General features: G+C 45.9%; 1 protein-coding gene across 1 annotated transcript in view; it reads right to left on the bottom strand.

The window, feature by feature from the left end:
• LOC130019035 (GPN-loop GTPase 3-like) overlaps positions 1-17,662 on the bottom strand; it is a gene marked incomplete at its 5' end in the record, with an annotated part of 68,907 nt that overhangs the window by 38,546 nt on the left and 12,699 nt on the right. Inside the window, 1 exon segment of the mRNA XM_056109652.1 lies at positions 4,069-4,166. Coding sequence (XP_055965627.1) covers positions 4,069-4,166 — 98 coding nt within the window.

The following is a 17,662-nucleotide window of genomic DNA, read 5'->3' as shown; positions in this document are numbered from 1 at the left end:
TCTAGAGATACCATAGCATTCAAGGCTGCCAAGATGCCAGAAATAAACTGAAAGAGGACGCAGAAAAGGGACGATGAATCAGTTGTCACCAACAGTGTCCACATAAAAGGTTTCTGATCCCCACTGGAACAAAACCCACGTAAATAGGAGAAACGCCAAGATTGGAGCCCAAGCAAGAGTCTAGGCTTTAAGGCACTTGCCTTGCGCCTGGTCAGCCCAGGTTCTAGCCCAGCACTCCACAGGGATCCCAGAGCACTACCTAAGTGATTCCTCAGCACAGCGCCAGTAGTGAGCCCTGAGCACTGCCAGGCATGGCCGAACAGAAGACTGCTGGGCCAATAGCTGACCTTAGGATTCTAAAGGTGAGATGGGAAGGAGAAACTCGAGGTGTAGTGACCACACTTCTCCATTCCACAATATTTTAAAGTGTTCAGGAGGTAGGTGGGGTTGAGTTCAGTACTGAGGAAACATGTAGTGACAGAGATTAAAAGCAGGTGGGCCACATCAAGGCGAGCTCCTTAAGCCCTTTACTATTTTTTTTTGAGAAGGGAAGGGTGGTAATACCTGGCACTGCACAGGGCTTACTCCTGGCTCTGCACTCAGGAATTACTCCTAGTGGTGCTCAGGGATGCTAGGAATCGAACCCGGATTGGCTGTGTGCAAGGCCCTACCGGCTGTACTATCACTCCAGCCCCCAGTTTTAAAATTTACGTATTTATTTATTTTTGGGAAGCGCTGTACTATTTCTGACCCTTTAACATTATCTTCTCTCATGCTCCCCCTCCACCTCCCCTGATGGGTATTTCCTTTTGGGTTTCTGGGTCACAAAATCCCCTGATATAACTAGTGGGTCACTTCGGCTTCTGCACTAAGGAGTTACTCCTGACCAGCTTTGGGAACCATATGGGTGCTGGAGATGGAACCAAACGCCCTCCCTTTCAGTTTTGGGGAATACCCAGTAGTGCTCCGAGCTTTGTGGTCAAGGATCACTCCTGGAGGGGCCCGGGGGCCCGGTGGCAGTATGGCAGGAATGACACCCAGGCTGGCCACATGCAAGGCAAGAGCTCTACCCACTGTACTATCTCTCAGGCATCCAGCTTTTTATTTTTCTTGTTTTGGAGCCACACACAGTGGTGCTTGGGACTTACTTCTGACACCACTAGGACAACTCCTGAAGGCGACAGCTGAGAGTTGGGGACCACTAGAACTGCACAAGGGGCAAACTCAGGGCCTCGAACATGCCAGCTCTGTGCTCTGCCACTGGAGCCATCTTCTTGGCATATTAATTTAACAACTATAAGTTCTAAGTCACTCCTGGGTATAGTTCAGGAACTGGTAACAATTAAACGATTATGACTAAAGGTTTTTGTACTCTGCTTGTGCCGGAGACTGAAAAATCAAGGACAGGTATAGTTTCAAACCTTGAAGGACTCCACCATGAATTGAGAATCAACAAGAAACACTCCACAGACTCGGAACTCCCACTGTTCCAGCTGCTGAACCAGCTGTTTCATCACGGGCAGGTGTGTGTACAACTCGATCTGACCGACAAGAACACAAGCTTATTATAAACATAAAATACATTCAACCCTCAATTATGGGAAAAAACTTTTCCCAGAAACTGTCTTTGGGGGCTTGAGAGATAGCATAGAGGGTGGGAACTTGCCTTGCACACAGCCAGCCTGGGTTCGATCCCATAGGGTCCCTTGAGCACAGCCAGGAGTAATTCCTGAGCACAGGAGCTAGGAGTAACCCCTGAGCATCATCAGATACGGCACCCGCGGTGCCCCCCAAAATTTTTAAAGGAAGTCAATCCCCAGAAGTAATATATTCAATTTTGCTTGTTTTAAGCCGCACGTGGGGATGCTTGAGAGTCTCCCCGAAACTGCTGGGAGGGCTCGAGGCTACTCAGAGTCCTACATGCAAAGCCTACTACATGCAAGGCCCACTACATGTAAAGCATGTCCCCAGCCCACTATCTCTCTAGCCCCTAAACTATATTCAATTTTTGTTTGTTTTTTGTTTGGGGGACAACGTGGTAGTGCTCAGGGCTTATTCCTGATTCTGTGCTCAGGGATGACTCTTTGAAGGCTCCAGGAACCATATAGGATAGCAGGGATCACCTTAGCAGTGTGCAAGGAAAGTGCCCTACACACTGTAGTATCTCTCTGGCTCCCCCAATATTTTTTTTGTCATTTTGGGTCACACCTGGTGATGCTCAGGCGTTACTCCTGCCTCTGTACTCAGAAATTACTACTGACAGTGCTCGGGGGACCATATGATATGCTGGGGTTCCGGGTCAGCCGAATGCAAGGCAAACGCCAAACCAGTTGTTCTATCACACCCGCTCCCCTGGCACCCCCAATAAATTTTTAAGCAACTCTGGGTGTACATCTATGTAAAGGGGGCATACAAAGAAAATATACAGTCATCATCATCATCACTGTCCTCCTGTTCATCGATTTGCTCGAGCAGGCCCAGTAACATATCCATTGTGACAATTGTTACTGTATTTGGCATATTGAAAATGTCACGGGGAGCTTGCCAGGCTCTGCTCTGCAGGCGAGATACTCTTCGGTAGCCTGCCGGGCTCTCCAAGAGGGGCAAAGGAATCAAACTCCAGTCGGCCATGTTGGCCGGTTGCACGAAAATTATTAAAAATGATTTTAAAATGGGCTGCAGTAATAGCACAGTGCTAGGGCATTTGCCATGCTCGCAGCCGGCACAGCCAAACCGGGTTCAACTCCTCTGCCCCTCTCGGATAGCACAGCAAGCTACCGAGAGTATATTGCCCACATGGCAAAGCCTGTCAAGCTACCTGTGACATATTTGATATGACAAACACTGTATCAACAAGTCTCACGATGGAAAAGTTACTGGGCCTGCTCAAGCAAATCAATGAACAACGGGAGAACAGTCACAGAGATTTCATTTATTAATTTATTATTATTATTATTATTATTTGCATTTTGGGTCACACCCAGAGATGCTCAGGGGTTACTCCTGGCTCTGCACTCAGGAACCACTCCTGGCGGTGCTCAGGGGACCATATGGGATGCTGGGATTCGAACCTGGGTCGGGTATGTGCAAGGCAAACGCCCAACCTGCTGTGCTATCACATTGATCCAGCCCCGACAATGACAGATTTTAAAACAAATTTTTATTCTCTTAGTGTGAGGGGAGGAAGTTTGGGTCACACCCACTGGTATTCTGGGAGGATTCCTGACTCTGTACTAAAAATAACTCCTGGCAGTGCTTGGGGGATCCTATCTGGAACCAGGGATCCAAACTTGGGCTGGCAGAAAGCAAGGCAAGGGCTTTAGCTGGTGTACTATGGCCCTAAAAAACAAACAAAAAAATCTTGTTTTTGGCCCATACCCACTAGTATTCAGTGAACCATATATGGTGCCAAGGACTGAACCTGTGTCTACCGCAGCATCCTACCCATCCTTCTGTCTCTCTAGCTCTAAAGCAAACGTTTCAAGAGTTGCATGACCGAAGCTGGAGTGATAGCACAGCAGGTAGGGCGTTTGCCTTGCACACAGCCGACCTGAGTTCGATTCCCAGCATCCCATATGGTCCCCTGAGCACTGCCAGGAGTGATTCCTGAGTGCAAAGCCAGGAGTAATTCCTGAGCATCACCAGGTGTGACCCGTAAAACAAACAAAAAAAAAGCTGCATGACCTGGGACCCAAGAAACAAGAGACTGAGCATATGCTCTGCATGCAGAAAGCCTGGGCTCAGTTCCCAGCATGCTTTGGTTCCCCAAGCAGGGCTGGGAGCAACCCCCTGATAACAGTTAGGAAGAGCCCCAGCCTCTAGCACCTCTGCATGTGGCCCCCAAACAGAAGAAAACAGACATTCCACAGCCCCTCATGGGATGACAGTCCACTGTCCAAGAATCTGAGGTAAAAGTAAATGAGATGCTAATTTCACTTTCTCCCACCAAGGACAGACCTGCACAACCCAGGGAAGGTGACAATCTAATTACTGAGCTACCTGGACAGTCAAAAAGGATGCAGTCATCCTCGACATGGCCAAGGCAGTTCTCCAGCCACTCAAAGTTACTGGCGAAGTACTCCATGCAAAACACCAGTCCTCCATTGGGACCGAAGCGCAGGAACCGTCCTCCATCACATCATCCACCTCGATCAGTTCCCGGATGTCTGCAAAGAATATACAGGAAAGGAGTGCCCATTCCAAAATATTTACATTCTTTAGTAATTACAACTGTGACAGTATCCACAGAAACTGAACAGGGGCTAGAAAGAAAAAACAAAAAACAAAAACAAAAAGACACCAAACAGGGGCCAGAGGAATAGAACAGTGGGTAAGGCGCTTGCCTTGCATGTGGACAACCCACGTTCAATCCTTGGCACCTCATATAGTTCCTCACCTTCACCAGGAGTGATCCTGGAGCACAGAGCCAGACGGGCTGAACACAGCTGGGAGTGGCCCAAACCAGACCCCACCCATAAAGAAAAGAAAAAAAATAAAACAAATAAATATAGTACAAAGAAGTTCAGCCAATGAACTTTGCAAATGAGAATAGGGTCTGGAGCGTAGCACAGCGGGTAGGGTGTTTGCCTTGCACTCAGCTGACCCGGGTTCGATTCCCAGCATTCCATATGGTCCCCCGAGCACCGCCAGGAGTAATTCCTGAGTGCAGAGCCAGGAGTAACCCCTGTGCAGTGCCAGGTATGACCCCAAAACAAAGGCTGTGGAACTAAAGGGGCCCTTGAGCGGGGACACGGAGAGTCCAGAGCGCAGGACACTCCCCTCATACAAGGCTGCCTCACTTTCAATCCCTGGACCATCCTGGAAGCCTGCCAGGGGTGATCCCTGAGCACAGAGCCAGGAGTCAGCCCTGAGCACCACCGGATGTGACCCCAAAAGCAAAAAATGCAGGAGCTCATACTCCAAAATTGCTGTACCACATATGACAGAGTTCATAGTAGCAGGCAACCAATCTTAGAGGGAAATATATATATATTTTTTACAGATATATATATATATAAAACACACAAGGCTCAACCTTTTACAAGATGTTAGTGATCTCTTATAGAAGGGCTTAATGGTCCCTGGGTGGAATACATACTCTTTCCTCTAAGGATACTTTTTTTATAGCATTTTTAGCGATTATTATTTTTTTTTTTTTGGCTTTTGGGTCATACATGTTCATGCACAGGAATTACTCCTGGCTCTGCACTCAGGAATTACCCCTGGCTAATGGTGCTCAGGGGACCATATGGGATGCTGGGAATCGAACCCACTTTCGCCGTGTGCCAGGCAAACGTGCTACCCACTGTGCTATTGCTCCAGCGCCCTGGCAGTTTTTCATATCAAATAATGCAACAGAATAGATTCTTTGAGTTCTGCTTTGGGACAGGGATTAGGGTTTGGGATGGAACTATGCGAAATATGGTGGTGAGAAGGTGTAATGGTGGTGGGATTGGAGTCTGAATATTGAATGTAATCAAATATTGTAAAACACTTAATAAAATAAAAAAATTGAAGGGTTGGAGCGATATGACAGCGGGCAGGGCGTTTACCTTGCAAGTGGCCGGCCAAGTTCGATTCCTAGCATCCCTATGGTCCTCTGAGCACCACCAGGAGAAATTCCTGAGTGCATAGCCCAGAGGAACCCCTGGGCATCACCGGTTGTGACCCAAAAAGCAAAAAAAAAAATATAATACTAATAATAATTTTTAAAAATGAGGATGGAATAAGTTATTGCACAATAAACACTCTCCGCTCTTCCCCCATAGCCCTGGCCGCCCAGCCCCCCACCTACTCCCATTTTCTTTTCTTTTCTTAAATTTAATTTCATTTTTTAAATTTATTTTTTAAATTTTTCCATTTTAAATTTGTTTTCTTAAATTTTTTACTTTTTAATGAATCACCGATACTCACCTGAATATTTCACCAAGCTCCCGGGAGAGAACAAGGCAGATTCTCCTACCCCGTGCTTGACTGTCCACACCAGGGCCCAGCAGCTGAAGACCTCAGGCACCAGGCCAAACTCATGCTGAGACCACTCTCCACACGCTTGGATGAGCCTCACGCATTTTGAAGGTGAAATTGCAATGAATTTAAATAAATTTGTATGTAAGAAAGTAGCAATGATGGTCACAGCTGCTATTGGATAATTTTTATTGATTTCGGGGAGCAAAAGGTATTGTAACATTCATTTTTTTCAAAGGAAAAATATCTGGGAAAATTAAGTAAGATCATTATCTTACCTTTATCTTTTAGTTTTCCTACACTGAAAATTATTTCTACAATTAAAACACTAAAAGTCACTTGATCACTTCATCACTTGATACCCCGTTACTCATCCATTACTGGAGTGGGTGTCAGTAACGTTTCCATTCAGCCCTGTTGCATGCTAGCGTAGCCCAATGGCATCTGCTCATTCTAGGAATATGCATAAAGGAACTGGCAGAGGAACTCAGGTGCGCAGGACGCGGGGCTGAGATCTCCAAGCCTGCACGGTTTGGGACTGGACCTTCCAGGAGCTAGAAAGTTACACCCATCAACTGCCGTGTAACCCCAACAACTGCCAGGATCCAGTGATTACCACTCCAAGCTCCCAGGAGCGTGGGGCCACATTTGCATTTGCGGCCAGGCGACCTTATATTTATGTTTATTTATTTTTTCAGACTACCTTAAATATCCCACCCACATGGCAGAGCCTGACAAACTATCCGTGGTATATTCGATATGCCAAATCCAGTAAAAAAAACGAATTGGATCTCATTCCCCTTACCCTGAATATGGAAGAGTCGAGAAGGATGTGGAAGGAGAGGCTGACAAAATCTCAAGGCAGAACTAGGCTGCCAAAACGAAGAAAGACAAAAATGATTGTCTGTAATTTCAATGCACGTATGCCAGCATCGGATATATCCATCGAGGACCTGATGGTACAAGCGTGAAAGATCAAGTAGAACATCATTGTTCTGACCGAAAAGAGAAGGCATCAATCACACCATGCCATTTTTGAAACTGGAGAAGAACTGTTCCTTGGAACATGTGACAAAAGAGGCATCAGTGGTGTCGATATCCTTGTCAAGGCGAACTTGGCCATGAGCATTGATTCATTCCAATGCCTAACAACCCGAATTGCATGATTACACTTGAATAGACGTGGATCACTGCCAGCAGTTTCTATCTTTGTTGTGTATGTACCAACATCCTGTTATGGTGAAGGAGAAATGGAGAAGTTCTACATGCAGCTGGAGAAGTTCTATAAAGAAGACCACACCTTCTACAAGATCATTGTTGGTGATTTTAGTGCCAAGATAGAACCAAGAAGATCAGCCGATGAACTACACTTTGGGACCCATGGCCTAGAATGGAATGAACAGGGTGACAGACTGTCTGAGTTCATCATGTCAACCAAGACCATCCATGGTAACTCACAATTCCAAAAGGCTGAATCTAAACGTTGGACATGGGAGTCTCCTGGTGGACGGTTCCACAGCAAAATTGACCACATCATATTCAATGGACGATTTTGCCTAACCGATGTTGCTGTTGTCGCAAAATTCCAAATGGGATCGGACCACCATCTCCCTCGTGCAAAATTCTACCTCACAGAACAGGGAGAAAAGAATGCAAAGTTTAAGAAGAGAACTCCCAGAACGACCACCAACTGGGAGCTCTTTGGATCTGTTGTGGCAACATGGGAAGATGCCATCATTGACAACAATGATGAGGCATACGATCAAATGATTCAGCACCTCCAGGATTGTGCGAGGAATACCAAGAGAGAGATAACCACAAAAAACCACCTTCATTTGAACACTCTTGAACTTATTCGCCAACGTGGCTTGGCACATGCCTCAGGCAACGGCAAGCAAATGTCTGAGCTGTCAAAACAGTGCAGAGAAGAGATCAAGGATGACCTCAAAGACAGGAGAACAGCAGTGCTGGTAGATGTGGCAGAAGCCAGGAAAAGCATTTGTAATGCCCGCTGTCCTTCACCAACTACAAGACCAAGATGACTGCCCTCCGACATCCTGATGGATCTATCACATCTTCCACAAGGGCAATGGAGATTATTCATGACTTCTACTCAGACCTCTTTAATAGCCACATCCACTTGCCCACATACCAAATTCTGCATGATGGATATGTCGTTCCCAATGTTCTCCCTTCCGAAATTCAACATGCCATCTCTTCGGTAAAGAAACAAAGAGCACCTCGCCCAGACAAGATCAGACCTGAGCACCTGAAGAACCTGCCGTCAGTACTCATCAATCCACTGGCTCAGCTCTTCACATATTACCTGTCTGAATGCAAGGTTCCATCCCAGTGGAAAACCAGCAAGACCGTACTACTATGAAATAAGGGAGACATCCACAACATTGGCAACTATCGCCCAATCTGCCTATTGTCTGTCATCTACAAACTGTTCACTCAAGTCATCCAGAATAGGATTGGCAGAACACTAGATGAAGGACAACTATGTGAACAAGCCGGGTCCCAAAAAGGATTCAGCAGCATCGACCATATCCACACGATAACTAAGCTCCTTGAGGTTTCTCAGGAGTTCAACGTGCCGCTCTGTCTGGCGTTCATTGATTTAAAGTAGGCTTTTGATTCTGTTGAGAAGGAAGCAGTCATTGAAGCCCTAGTCAATCAGGGCATAGAAATTCAATACATCATGATCCTCCATGAGCTCTATTATGGATTCACTACCAGGATCTCTCCATTCTACAAAGAAGTAATCGTCCATGTCAAGAGAGGGGTTCGGCAGGGTGATACCATTTCACCAAAACTCTTCAGTACCACCCTCGAGAACATCATGCGACAACTGGAATGGGAAGGAATGGGTGTGAAGATAGATGGTTGGCAACTACACCACCTCCGCTTTGCTGATAACCTCATTCTAATAACACCAAACATCAGCCAAGTGGCACAAATGCTGACCGACTTGGACCGTGAGTGTGGAAAGGTCGGATTGCAACAGAATCTCACAAAGACAATGTTCGTGAGAAACAGTCTTGTTCCTGATCATCCATTCACTCTCAACAAAACCACCATCTCCGAATGCAACAGTTATATATACCGAGGTCGAGAAATCAACAAGATGAATGACCTGGCACCTGAGTTATGCAGGAGGAAGAGAGTGGCTTGGAATGCCTTCAAGAGAATTGAAGAAATAACTAAGAGGACAAAGAACCTTCAGCTCTGAACACATCTCTTTGATTCCACTTTTCCTCCTACAATAATATATGCCTCAGAGACCTGGGCCCTATGAAAGCAGGATGAAAACACTATTCGGGTATCTCAAAGAGGAATCGAAAGAGCTATGCTTGGAGTATCACACTTCACTCAAATGAGAGATAGAATCCGGAGTTCCAATCTCCATCAACGCTAAAGAATTAGGGACGCTATCTCATTTGCCAAGGCATCAAAAATCAGATGGGTGGACACTTAATGAGATTTAGAGATGACCGCTGGACTAGAGCCATTACTGACTGGATTCCACGGGACGTCAAAACGCCAGGTGGACGTCCACCTACAAGATGGTCAGATTTCTTCGTCAAGACCCTGAATGATTGGTTTGAGTCTCTGCATATTCCTAGAACGAGCAGATGCCATTGGGCTACGCTAGCACGCAACAGGGATGAATGGAAACGCTACTGACACCCGCTCAAGTAAATGGATGAGTACCGGGGTATCAACTGATCAAGTGACTTTTAGTCTTTTAATTGTACAAATAATTTTCAGTGTACGAAAACTAAAAGATAAAGGTAAGATAATGATCTTACTTAATTTTCACATGTATTTTTCCTTTGAAAAAATTGTATGTTACAATACCTTTTGCTCCCCAAAATCAATAAAAATTATCCAAGAGCAGCTGTGACCATCATTGCTACTTTGTTATATACAAAATTATTTACATTCATTGCAATTTCACCTTCAAAATCTTTTTTGGTACCACTATTCGCAGATGACATGATACTATACTTAGAGAACCCTAAAACCTCTACCAAGAAACTCCTAGAAACAATAGGCTTGTATAGTAAAGTGGCAGGCTATAAAATCAATACCCAAAAATCCATGGCATTCCTATACGCAAATAGTGAAAGAGAAGCAAGTGACATCAAGAAAACAATCCCATTCACAATTGTGCCCCAGAAAATCAAGTATCTAGGAATCAGCTTAACTAAGGAAATAAAGGACCTGTACAAAGAAAACTACAAAATGCTACTTCAGGAAATAAAAGAGGACACGAGGAAATGGAAAAATATCCCCTGCTCATGGATGGGGAGAATCAACATCATCAAAATGGCAATACTTCCCAAAGCACTGTACAAATTCAATGCAGTCCCTATAAGGATACCCATGACATTCTTCAAAGAAATGGAGCAAACACTCCTGAAATTTATATGGAACAATAAGCCCCCACGAATAGCTAAAGCAATTCTTGGGAAAAAGAAAATGGGAGGAATCACCCTCCCTAACTTCAAACTCTACTACAAGGCAGTAATAATTAAAACAGCATGGTACTGGAACAAAAGCAGAGCTGCAGACCAATGGAACAGAGTTGAATATACTGACATTTCCTCCCAAACATATAATCATCTAATTTTTGATAAGGGGGCAAGAAAAGTGAAATGGAGCAGGGAAAGCCTCTTCAATAAACTGTGCTGGCAAAATTGGACGGCTACATGCAAAAAAGTGGGCTCAGATCTCTGCCTGACTCCATGCACAAAAGTAAGATCAAAATGGATTTATGACCTCAACATCAGACCAGAATCCATAATGTTTATTGACGACAAAGTTGGTAAAACTCTCCATGATATTGAAGCTAATGGTATCTTCAAAGATGTCACGCCACTGGCTGAGCAAGTGAAAACAGAGATAGACAAATGGGACTATCTTAAACTGAGAAGCTTCTGCACCTCAAAAGAAACATTGACCAAAATACAAAGACAGCCTACAGAATGGGAAAGGATATTCACCAAGTACACATCCGACAAGGGGTTGATATCAAGGATATACAAGGTACTGGTTAAACTCCACAAGAAGAAATCACCCAACCCCATCAAAAACTGGGGTGAGGAAATGAACAGAAACTTTCGCAAAGAAGAAATTCGAATGGCAAAAAGGCACATGAGAAAATGCTCTACATCACTAATCATCAGAGAGATGCAGATCAAAACCACAATGAGATATCATTTCACACCACAGAGACTGGCCCACATCCACAAGAACAAAAGCAACCGGTGCTGGCGCGGATGTGGCGAGAAAGGGACCCTCCTTCACTGCTGGTGGGAATGCCGGCTGGTCCAACCCTTTTGGAAAACAGTATGGACGACTCTCAAAAAATTAGAATTTGATCTGCCATTTGACCCAGCTATAGCACTCCTGGGAATATATCCCAGAGAGGCAAAAAGGTATAGTCGAAGTGACATCTGCAATTGTTTGTTCATTGCAGCACTCTTTACAATAGCCAGAATCTGGAAAAAACCTGAGTGCCCAAGAACAGATGACTGGTTAAAGAAACTTTGGTATATTTACACAATGGAGTACTATGTAGCTGTTAGAAAAGATGAAGTTATGAAATTTACATACAAGTGGTACTACATGGAAAGTATCATGTTAAGCGAAATGAGTCACAAAGAGCGGGATAGACACAGAAAGATTGCATTCATCTGGGGAACATAAAGCAACAAAAAGGGAGATTAACACCCAGGAATGGCTGAGATTAGTACCAGGAATTTTGCTCCATGAATGGAAGGCCAGCCACAGGCTCTAGGTGAAAAGGAAACTCAGATAGAGAAGAGAGCACCAAATGAAGGGTGTTGTGAGGGCCCTCCTAGGGTGGGAGAAGCATGCTAAAAGTAGTCTATAGACCAAACATGATTGCCACTCAAAGCCTCTCTTGCAAAACACAGTACCCAAAAGAAGAGAGAGAGAACAAGGGGGAATACCCTGCCACAGAGGCAGGATGGGACGGGGGGGGGGGATGAGGGTTGCATGGGGGGATGCTGGGACCAGTGGGGATGGATGACGGGCACTGGTGGAGGGATGGGCACTTGATCATTGTATAACTGAAACCCAAGCACAAAATTTGTAAGCCTATAACTGTACCTCATGGTTTTTCACTAATAAAAAAAAAATTTAAAAAAAATAAAAAGTTAATGAACTTTTCATGTAAAAAAAACACCTATGCCTATGCAGGAAGGAGCAGAAAGAACAATAGCAAATCAGCATTAATTTTTTTATGACCTCTGACCTATTGGAACACTAGTAACATTACAACATTACTTAACTAAAAACTTTTTTTTTGGAGGGGGGGTATCACCCGGCGATGCACAGGGGTTACTCCTGGTTCATGCACTCAGGAATAACTCCTGGTGGTGCTCAGGGGACTTATGGGATGCTAGGAATCAAATCCAGTTCAGACATGTGCAAGGCAAGCGCCCTACCTGCTGTGCTATCGCTCCAGCCCCAACCAGAGACCGGGACTACTTTTATTGTAATTTATCTGCATTCAACCACCACTGAGAATTTCAAAAGGGTACAGGCAATTCTGATGTGCCAAGTGGCCAGGAAAAAAAGACATTGCAGAATTTCTCTGCTGTGGGACGAGAGAGCTAGTACACTGAGGTGGGCGCTTGCCTTGCAAGTAGGCAAGGGATGCTCCCGGGTTCGATCCCCCCCGCATCCCATATGCTCCCTGAGCCAACCAGGAATGATTTCTGGAGGCACAGCCAAGAATAAACTCTGACCACTGTTCAGTGTGGCCTCCTGCCCTCTCTGCTACAACCAATGACAACTTTTTTCAGAGGTGAGGGGAGGCCACATACAGACGACGTTGGTGGCGACCATATGGTGCCAGAGATGAACCCTGGGCGCCTTGTGTGCAAAGCCTGTGGTGCTGCCCACTGAGCTCTCTCCCTACTTCTATACTAACTTCGAAGCAGACAGCCCACCGCTCCCAACATGCTGCTCCCGTATAAAAAGAAATGCGCTGGTCTGTGCCGTCCATATGGTGGCCACTGCCTGGGGGTGTGTAAGCATGTGACAAGACCATGAAGAAAAATATGGGTCTAGGGAGGTGCGGGGGGAGGTGATGAAGAGCTACGACAGGGGTTACAACTGGCCTGCACCCCGCACACCTCAGTTTGAACACCCAGCACCACATATGGTCCACCAGGCACAGGGGAGAAACAGCCCCTGAGCACCACCGGGCGTGGCCCCCAAACCTTCAAAACATCCCACAATAACAGCAAACACTTGCAAAACTCATCAGCCCAGGGATTAGCACAGGGCTTGATTCTTGGCTCCAGATGGCATCCTGAGCATTGCTGTGTATAGCCAGGAAGCAAATAATACTGCTGGTACGGCCCTCTGGGCCCCAGCACTGACCAGTACTAGCCTGGTGGTCCAATAATCAGAGTGGCCCCTAGGCCCCACAGCACAGGAGGCCCGAACCCCCAACCACCAAAAATTACAAAAATACAAAGTCTTACCAGCCCACATATGGCGTTAGTCAATTTATTGAATCTTTTGCTTCTGAAGTTACTTGTAGAATCATCTAATAACGAATACATGTCTGGATCTAGAAACCTTTAAACATGAGAGACTGGTGAATGAAAGAATCCTAAACACTAAATTTGTAGACTGACAATCGAAGTGAAACGAAAAAGGTTCAGCACTGCCAATGAGACCTTAATTATAGTGAATTTACTTCTCAATTTCCTTTTCAGCTCTTTTACTCAGCAGGTCCATTTTTGTCATGATGTTAACTTGCGGGATTTCTAGAGATACCATAGCACTCAAGGCTGCCAAGATGCCAGAAATAAGCTGAAGGAGGAAGCAGAAAAGGGACAATGAATTAGTGTCACCAACAGTGTCCACATAAAAGTTTTCTGATCCCCACTGGAACAAAACCCACCTAAATAGGAGAAACGCTAAGATTGGGGCCCGAGCAAGAGTCCAGGCTTTAAGGCGCTTGCCTTGCGCCTGGTCAGCCCAGGTTCTAGCCCAACGCTCCACAGGGTTCCCAGAGCACTACCTAAGTTATTCCTCAACCCAGCGCCAGTAGTGAGCCCTGAGCACTGCCAGGCATGGCCGAACAGAAGACTGCTGGGCCAATAGCTGACCTTAGGATTCTAAAGGTGAGATGGGAAGGAGAAACTCGATCTACAGTGACCACACTTCTCCACTCAACAATATTTTAAAGTGTTCAGGAGGTAGCTGGGGTTGAGTTCAGCACTGAGGAAACATGTAGTGACAGGGATTAAAAGCAGGTGGGCCACATCAAGGCGAGCTCCTTAAGCCCTGTACTATTTTTGGGGGGGGGGTAATTATTGGCAATGCACAGGGGTTACTCCCAGCTTTGCACTCAGAAATTACTCCTAGTGGTGCTCAGGGATGCTAGGAATCGAACCTGGATTGGCTGTATGAAAGGCCCTACCCGCTGTATTATCACTCCAGCCCCCATTTTTTAAAATTTACTTATTTATTTATTTTTGGGAAGCGCTTTACTATTTCTGACCTTTTAACGTTATCTTCTCTCATGCTCGCTCTCCACCTCCCCTGATGGGTGTTTCCTTTTGGGTTTCTGGGTCACACAATCCCCTGATATTACTAAGGGGTCACTTCTGCTTCTGTACTCAGGAATTACTCCTGAGCAGCTTAGGGAACCACCTGGAATGATGGAGACAGAACCAAACGGCCTCCCTTTCAGTTTTGGGGAATACCCAGTAGTAGTCTGAGCTTTGTGGTCAAGGATCACTCCTGGAGGGGCTCGGGGGCCCAGTGGCAGTATGGCAGGAATGACACCCAGGCTGGCCACATGCAAGGCAAGAGCTCTACCCACTGTACTATCTCTCTAGCATCCAGCTTTTTTTTTTTCTAGTTTTGGAGCCTCTTGGGACTTACTGTGGTGCTTGGGACTTACTTCTGACACCGCCCTGGGACGACTCCTGAAGGTGACAGCTGAGAGTTGGGGACCACTGGAACTACACTGAACAGTGAACAAGGGGCAAACTCAGGGCCTCAAACATGCAGGCTCTGTGCTCTGCCACTGGAGCCATCTTCTTAGCATATTAATTTAACAAACATAAGTTTCAAGTCACTCCTGGGTATAGTTCATGAACTGTTAACAATTAAACGATTATGACTAAAGGTATTTGTACACTGCTTGTGCCGGAGACTAAAAATCAAGGACAGGTATAGTTTCAAACCTTGAACGACTCCACCATGAATTGAGAATCAACAAGAAACACTCCACAGACTCGGAACTCCCACTGTTCCAGCTGCTGAACCAGCTGTTTCATCATGGGCAGGTTTGTGTACAACTCGATCTGACCGCCAAGAACACAAGCTTATTATAAACATAAAATACATTCAACCCTCAATTATGGGAAAAAACTTTTCCCAGAAACTGTCTTTGGGGGCTTGAGAGATAGTATAAAGGGTGGGAACTTGCCTTGCACACAGCCAACCTGGGTTCGATCCCATAGGGTCCCTTGAGCATAGCCAGGAGTAATTCCTGAGCACAGGAGCTAGGAGTAACCCCTGAGCATCATCAGATATGGCACCCGCGGTCCCCCCCCAAATTTTTTTAAAGGAAGTCAATTCCTACAAGTAATATATCCAATTTTGCTTGTTTTAAGCCGCACGTGGGGATGCTTGAGGGTCTCTCTGAAACTTCTGGGAGGGCTCGAAGCTACTCAGAGTCCTACATGCAAGGCCTACTACATGCAAGGCCCACTACATGTAAAGTATGTCCCCAGCACACTATATCTATAGGTCCTATACTATATTCAATTTTGGGTTTTTTTTTGGGGGGGGAGGGGACAACCTGATAGTGCTCAGGGCTTATTCCTGATTCTGTGCTCAGGGATGACTGTTGACAGACTCCAGTAACCATATAGGGTAGCAGGGATCACCTTAGCTGTGTTCAAGGCAAGTGCCCTACCCACTGTAGTATCTCTCTGGGTCCCCCAATATTTTTTTTTTCATTTTGGGTCACACCTGGCGATGCGCAGGGGTTACTTCTGGCACTGAATTCAGGAATTACTCCAGGCAGTGCTTGGGGGACCATATGGGATGCTGGGGTTCCGGGTCAGCTGCATGCAAGGCAAACGCCAAACCCATTGTACTATCACACCAGCTCCCCTTGCCCCCCACGGAATTTTTTAAGCAACTCTGGGTGCACATGTATAAAAGGGGCATACAAAGAAAATATTCTGTCATCATCATCATCACTGTTCTCCTGTTCATCGATTTGTTCGAGCAGGCCCAGTAACATCTCCATTGTGACAATTGTTACTGTATTTGGCATATTGAAAATGTCACGGGGAGCTTGCCAGGCTCTGCTGTGCAGGCGAGATACTCTTCGGTAGCCTGCCGGGCTCTCCAAGAGGGGTGGAGAAATCAAATTCCAGTCGGCCATGTTGGCTGGTTGCACTACAATTATTAAAAATGAGTTTAAAATGGGCTGGAGTGATAGCTCAGTGGTAGGGCATTTTCCATGCACGCAGCCGGCCCGGCCAAACCGGGTTAAACTCCTCTGCCCCTCTCGGAGAGCCCGGCAAGCTACGAGAAGATCTTGCCCACATGGCAAAGCCTGTCAAGCTACCTATGACGTATTCGATATGACAAACACAGTAACAACAAGTCTCACGATGGAGAAGTTACTGGGCCTGCTCAAGCAAATCAATAAACAGCGGGAGGACAGCCACAGGGATTTCATTTATTTATTTATTATTATTATTATTATTTTGCTTGTTGGGTCACACCCGGAGATGCTCAGGGGTTACTCCTGCATCTGCACTCAGGAACCACTCCTGGCGGTGCTCAGGGGACAATATTCGATGCCAGGATTCGAACCTGGGTCGGGCACGTGCAAGGCAAACGCCCCACCCGCTGTGCTATCGCATCGCTCCAGCCCCGACAATGACAGATTTTAAAACAAATTTTTATTCTCTTATTTTGAGGGGCGGAGGTTTGGGCCACACCCACTGGTATTCGGGGAGGAATCTTGACTCTGTACTAAAAGACAACTCCTGGCAGTGCTTGGGGGATCCTATATGGTACCAGGGATCCAAAACTGGAATAGCAAAAAGTAAGGCAAGGGCTTTAGCTGCTGTGCTATGGCCCTAAAAAAAAAAAAAAAAAAAAATCTTGTTTTTGGCCCATACCCACTAGTATTCATGGAACCATATATGGTGCCAAGGACTGAACCTGTGTCTGCCGCAGCATCCTACCCATCCTTCTGTCTCTCTAGCTCTAAAGCAAACCTTTCAAGAGCTGCATGACCAGAGCTGAAGTGATAGCACAGCAGGTAGGGCATCTGCCTTGCACGCAGCCGACCCGGGTTCGATTCCCAGCATCCCATATGGTCCCCTAAGCACTGCCAGGAGTGATTCCTGAGTGCAAAGCAAGGAGTAACTCCCGAGCATCGTCAGCTGAGACCCGTAAATCAAAATAACAATAATAATAATAATAATAATAATAATAATAATAAAGCTGCATGACGTGGCGCCCAAGAAACAACAGGCTGAGCATATGCTCTGCATGCAGAAAGCCTGGCTCAGTTCCCAGCATGCTTTGGTCCCCCAAGCAGGGGTGGGAGCAACCTCCTGATAATGGAGTTCGGAACAGCCTCAGCCCCTAGCACCTCTGGATG

The sequence above is a fragment of the Sorex fumeus genome, unplaced genomic scaffold (assembly GCF_029834395.1).
Source record: "Sorex fumeus unplaced genomic scaffold, SorFum_2.1 ptg000400l, whole genome shotgun sequence".
Lineage (NCBI taxonomy): Eukaryota > Metazoa > Chordata > Mammalia > Eulipotyphla > Soricidae > Sorex > Sorex fumeus.
Note: the sequence above shows the minus strand (reverse complement) of the source record. Positions and strands in the feature narration are given on the sequence as shown.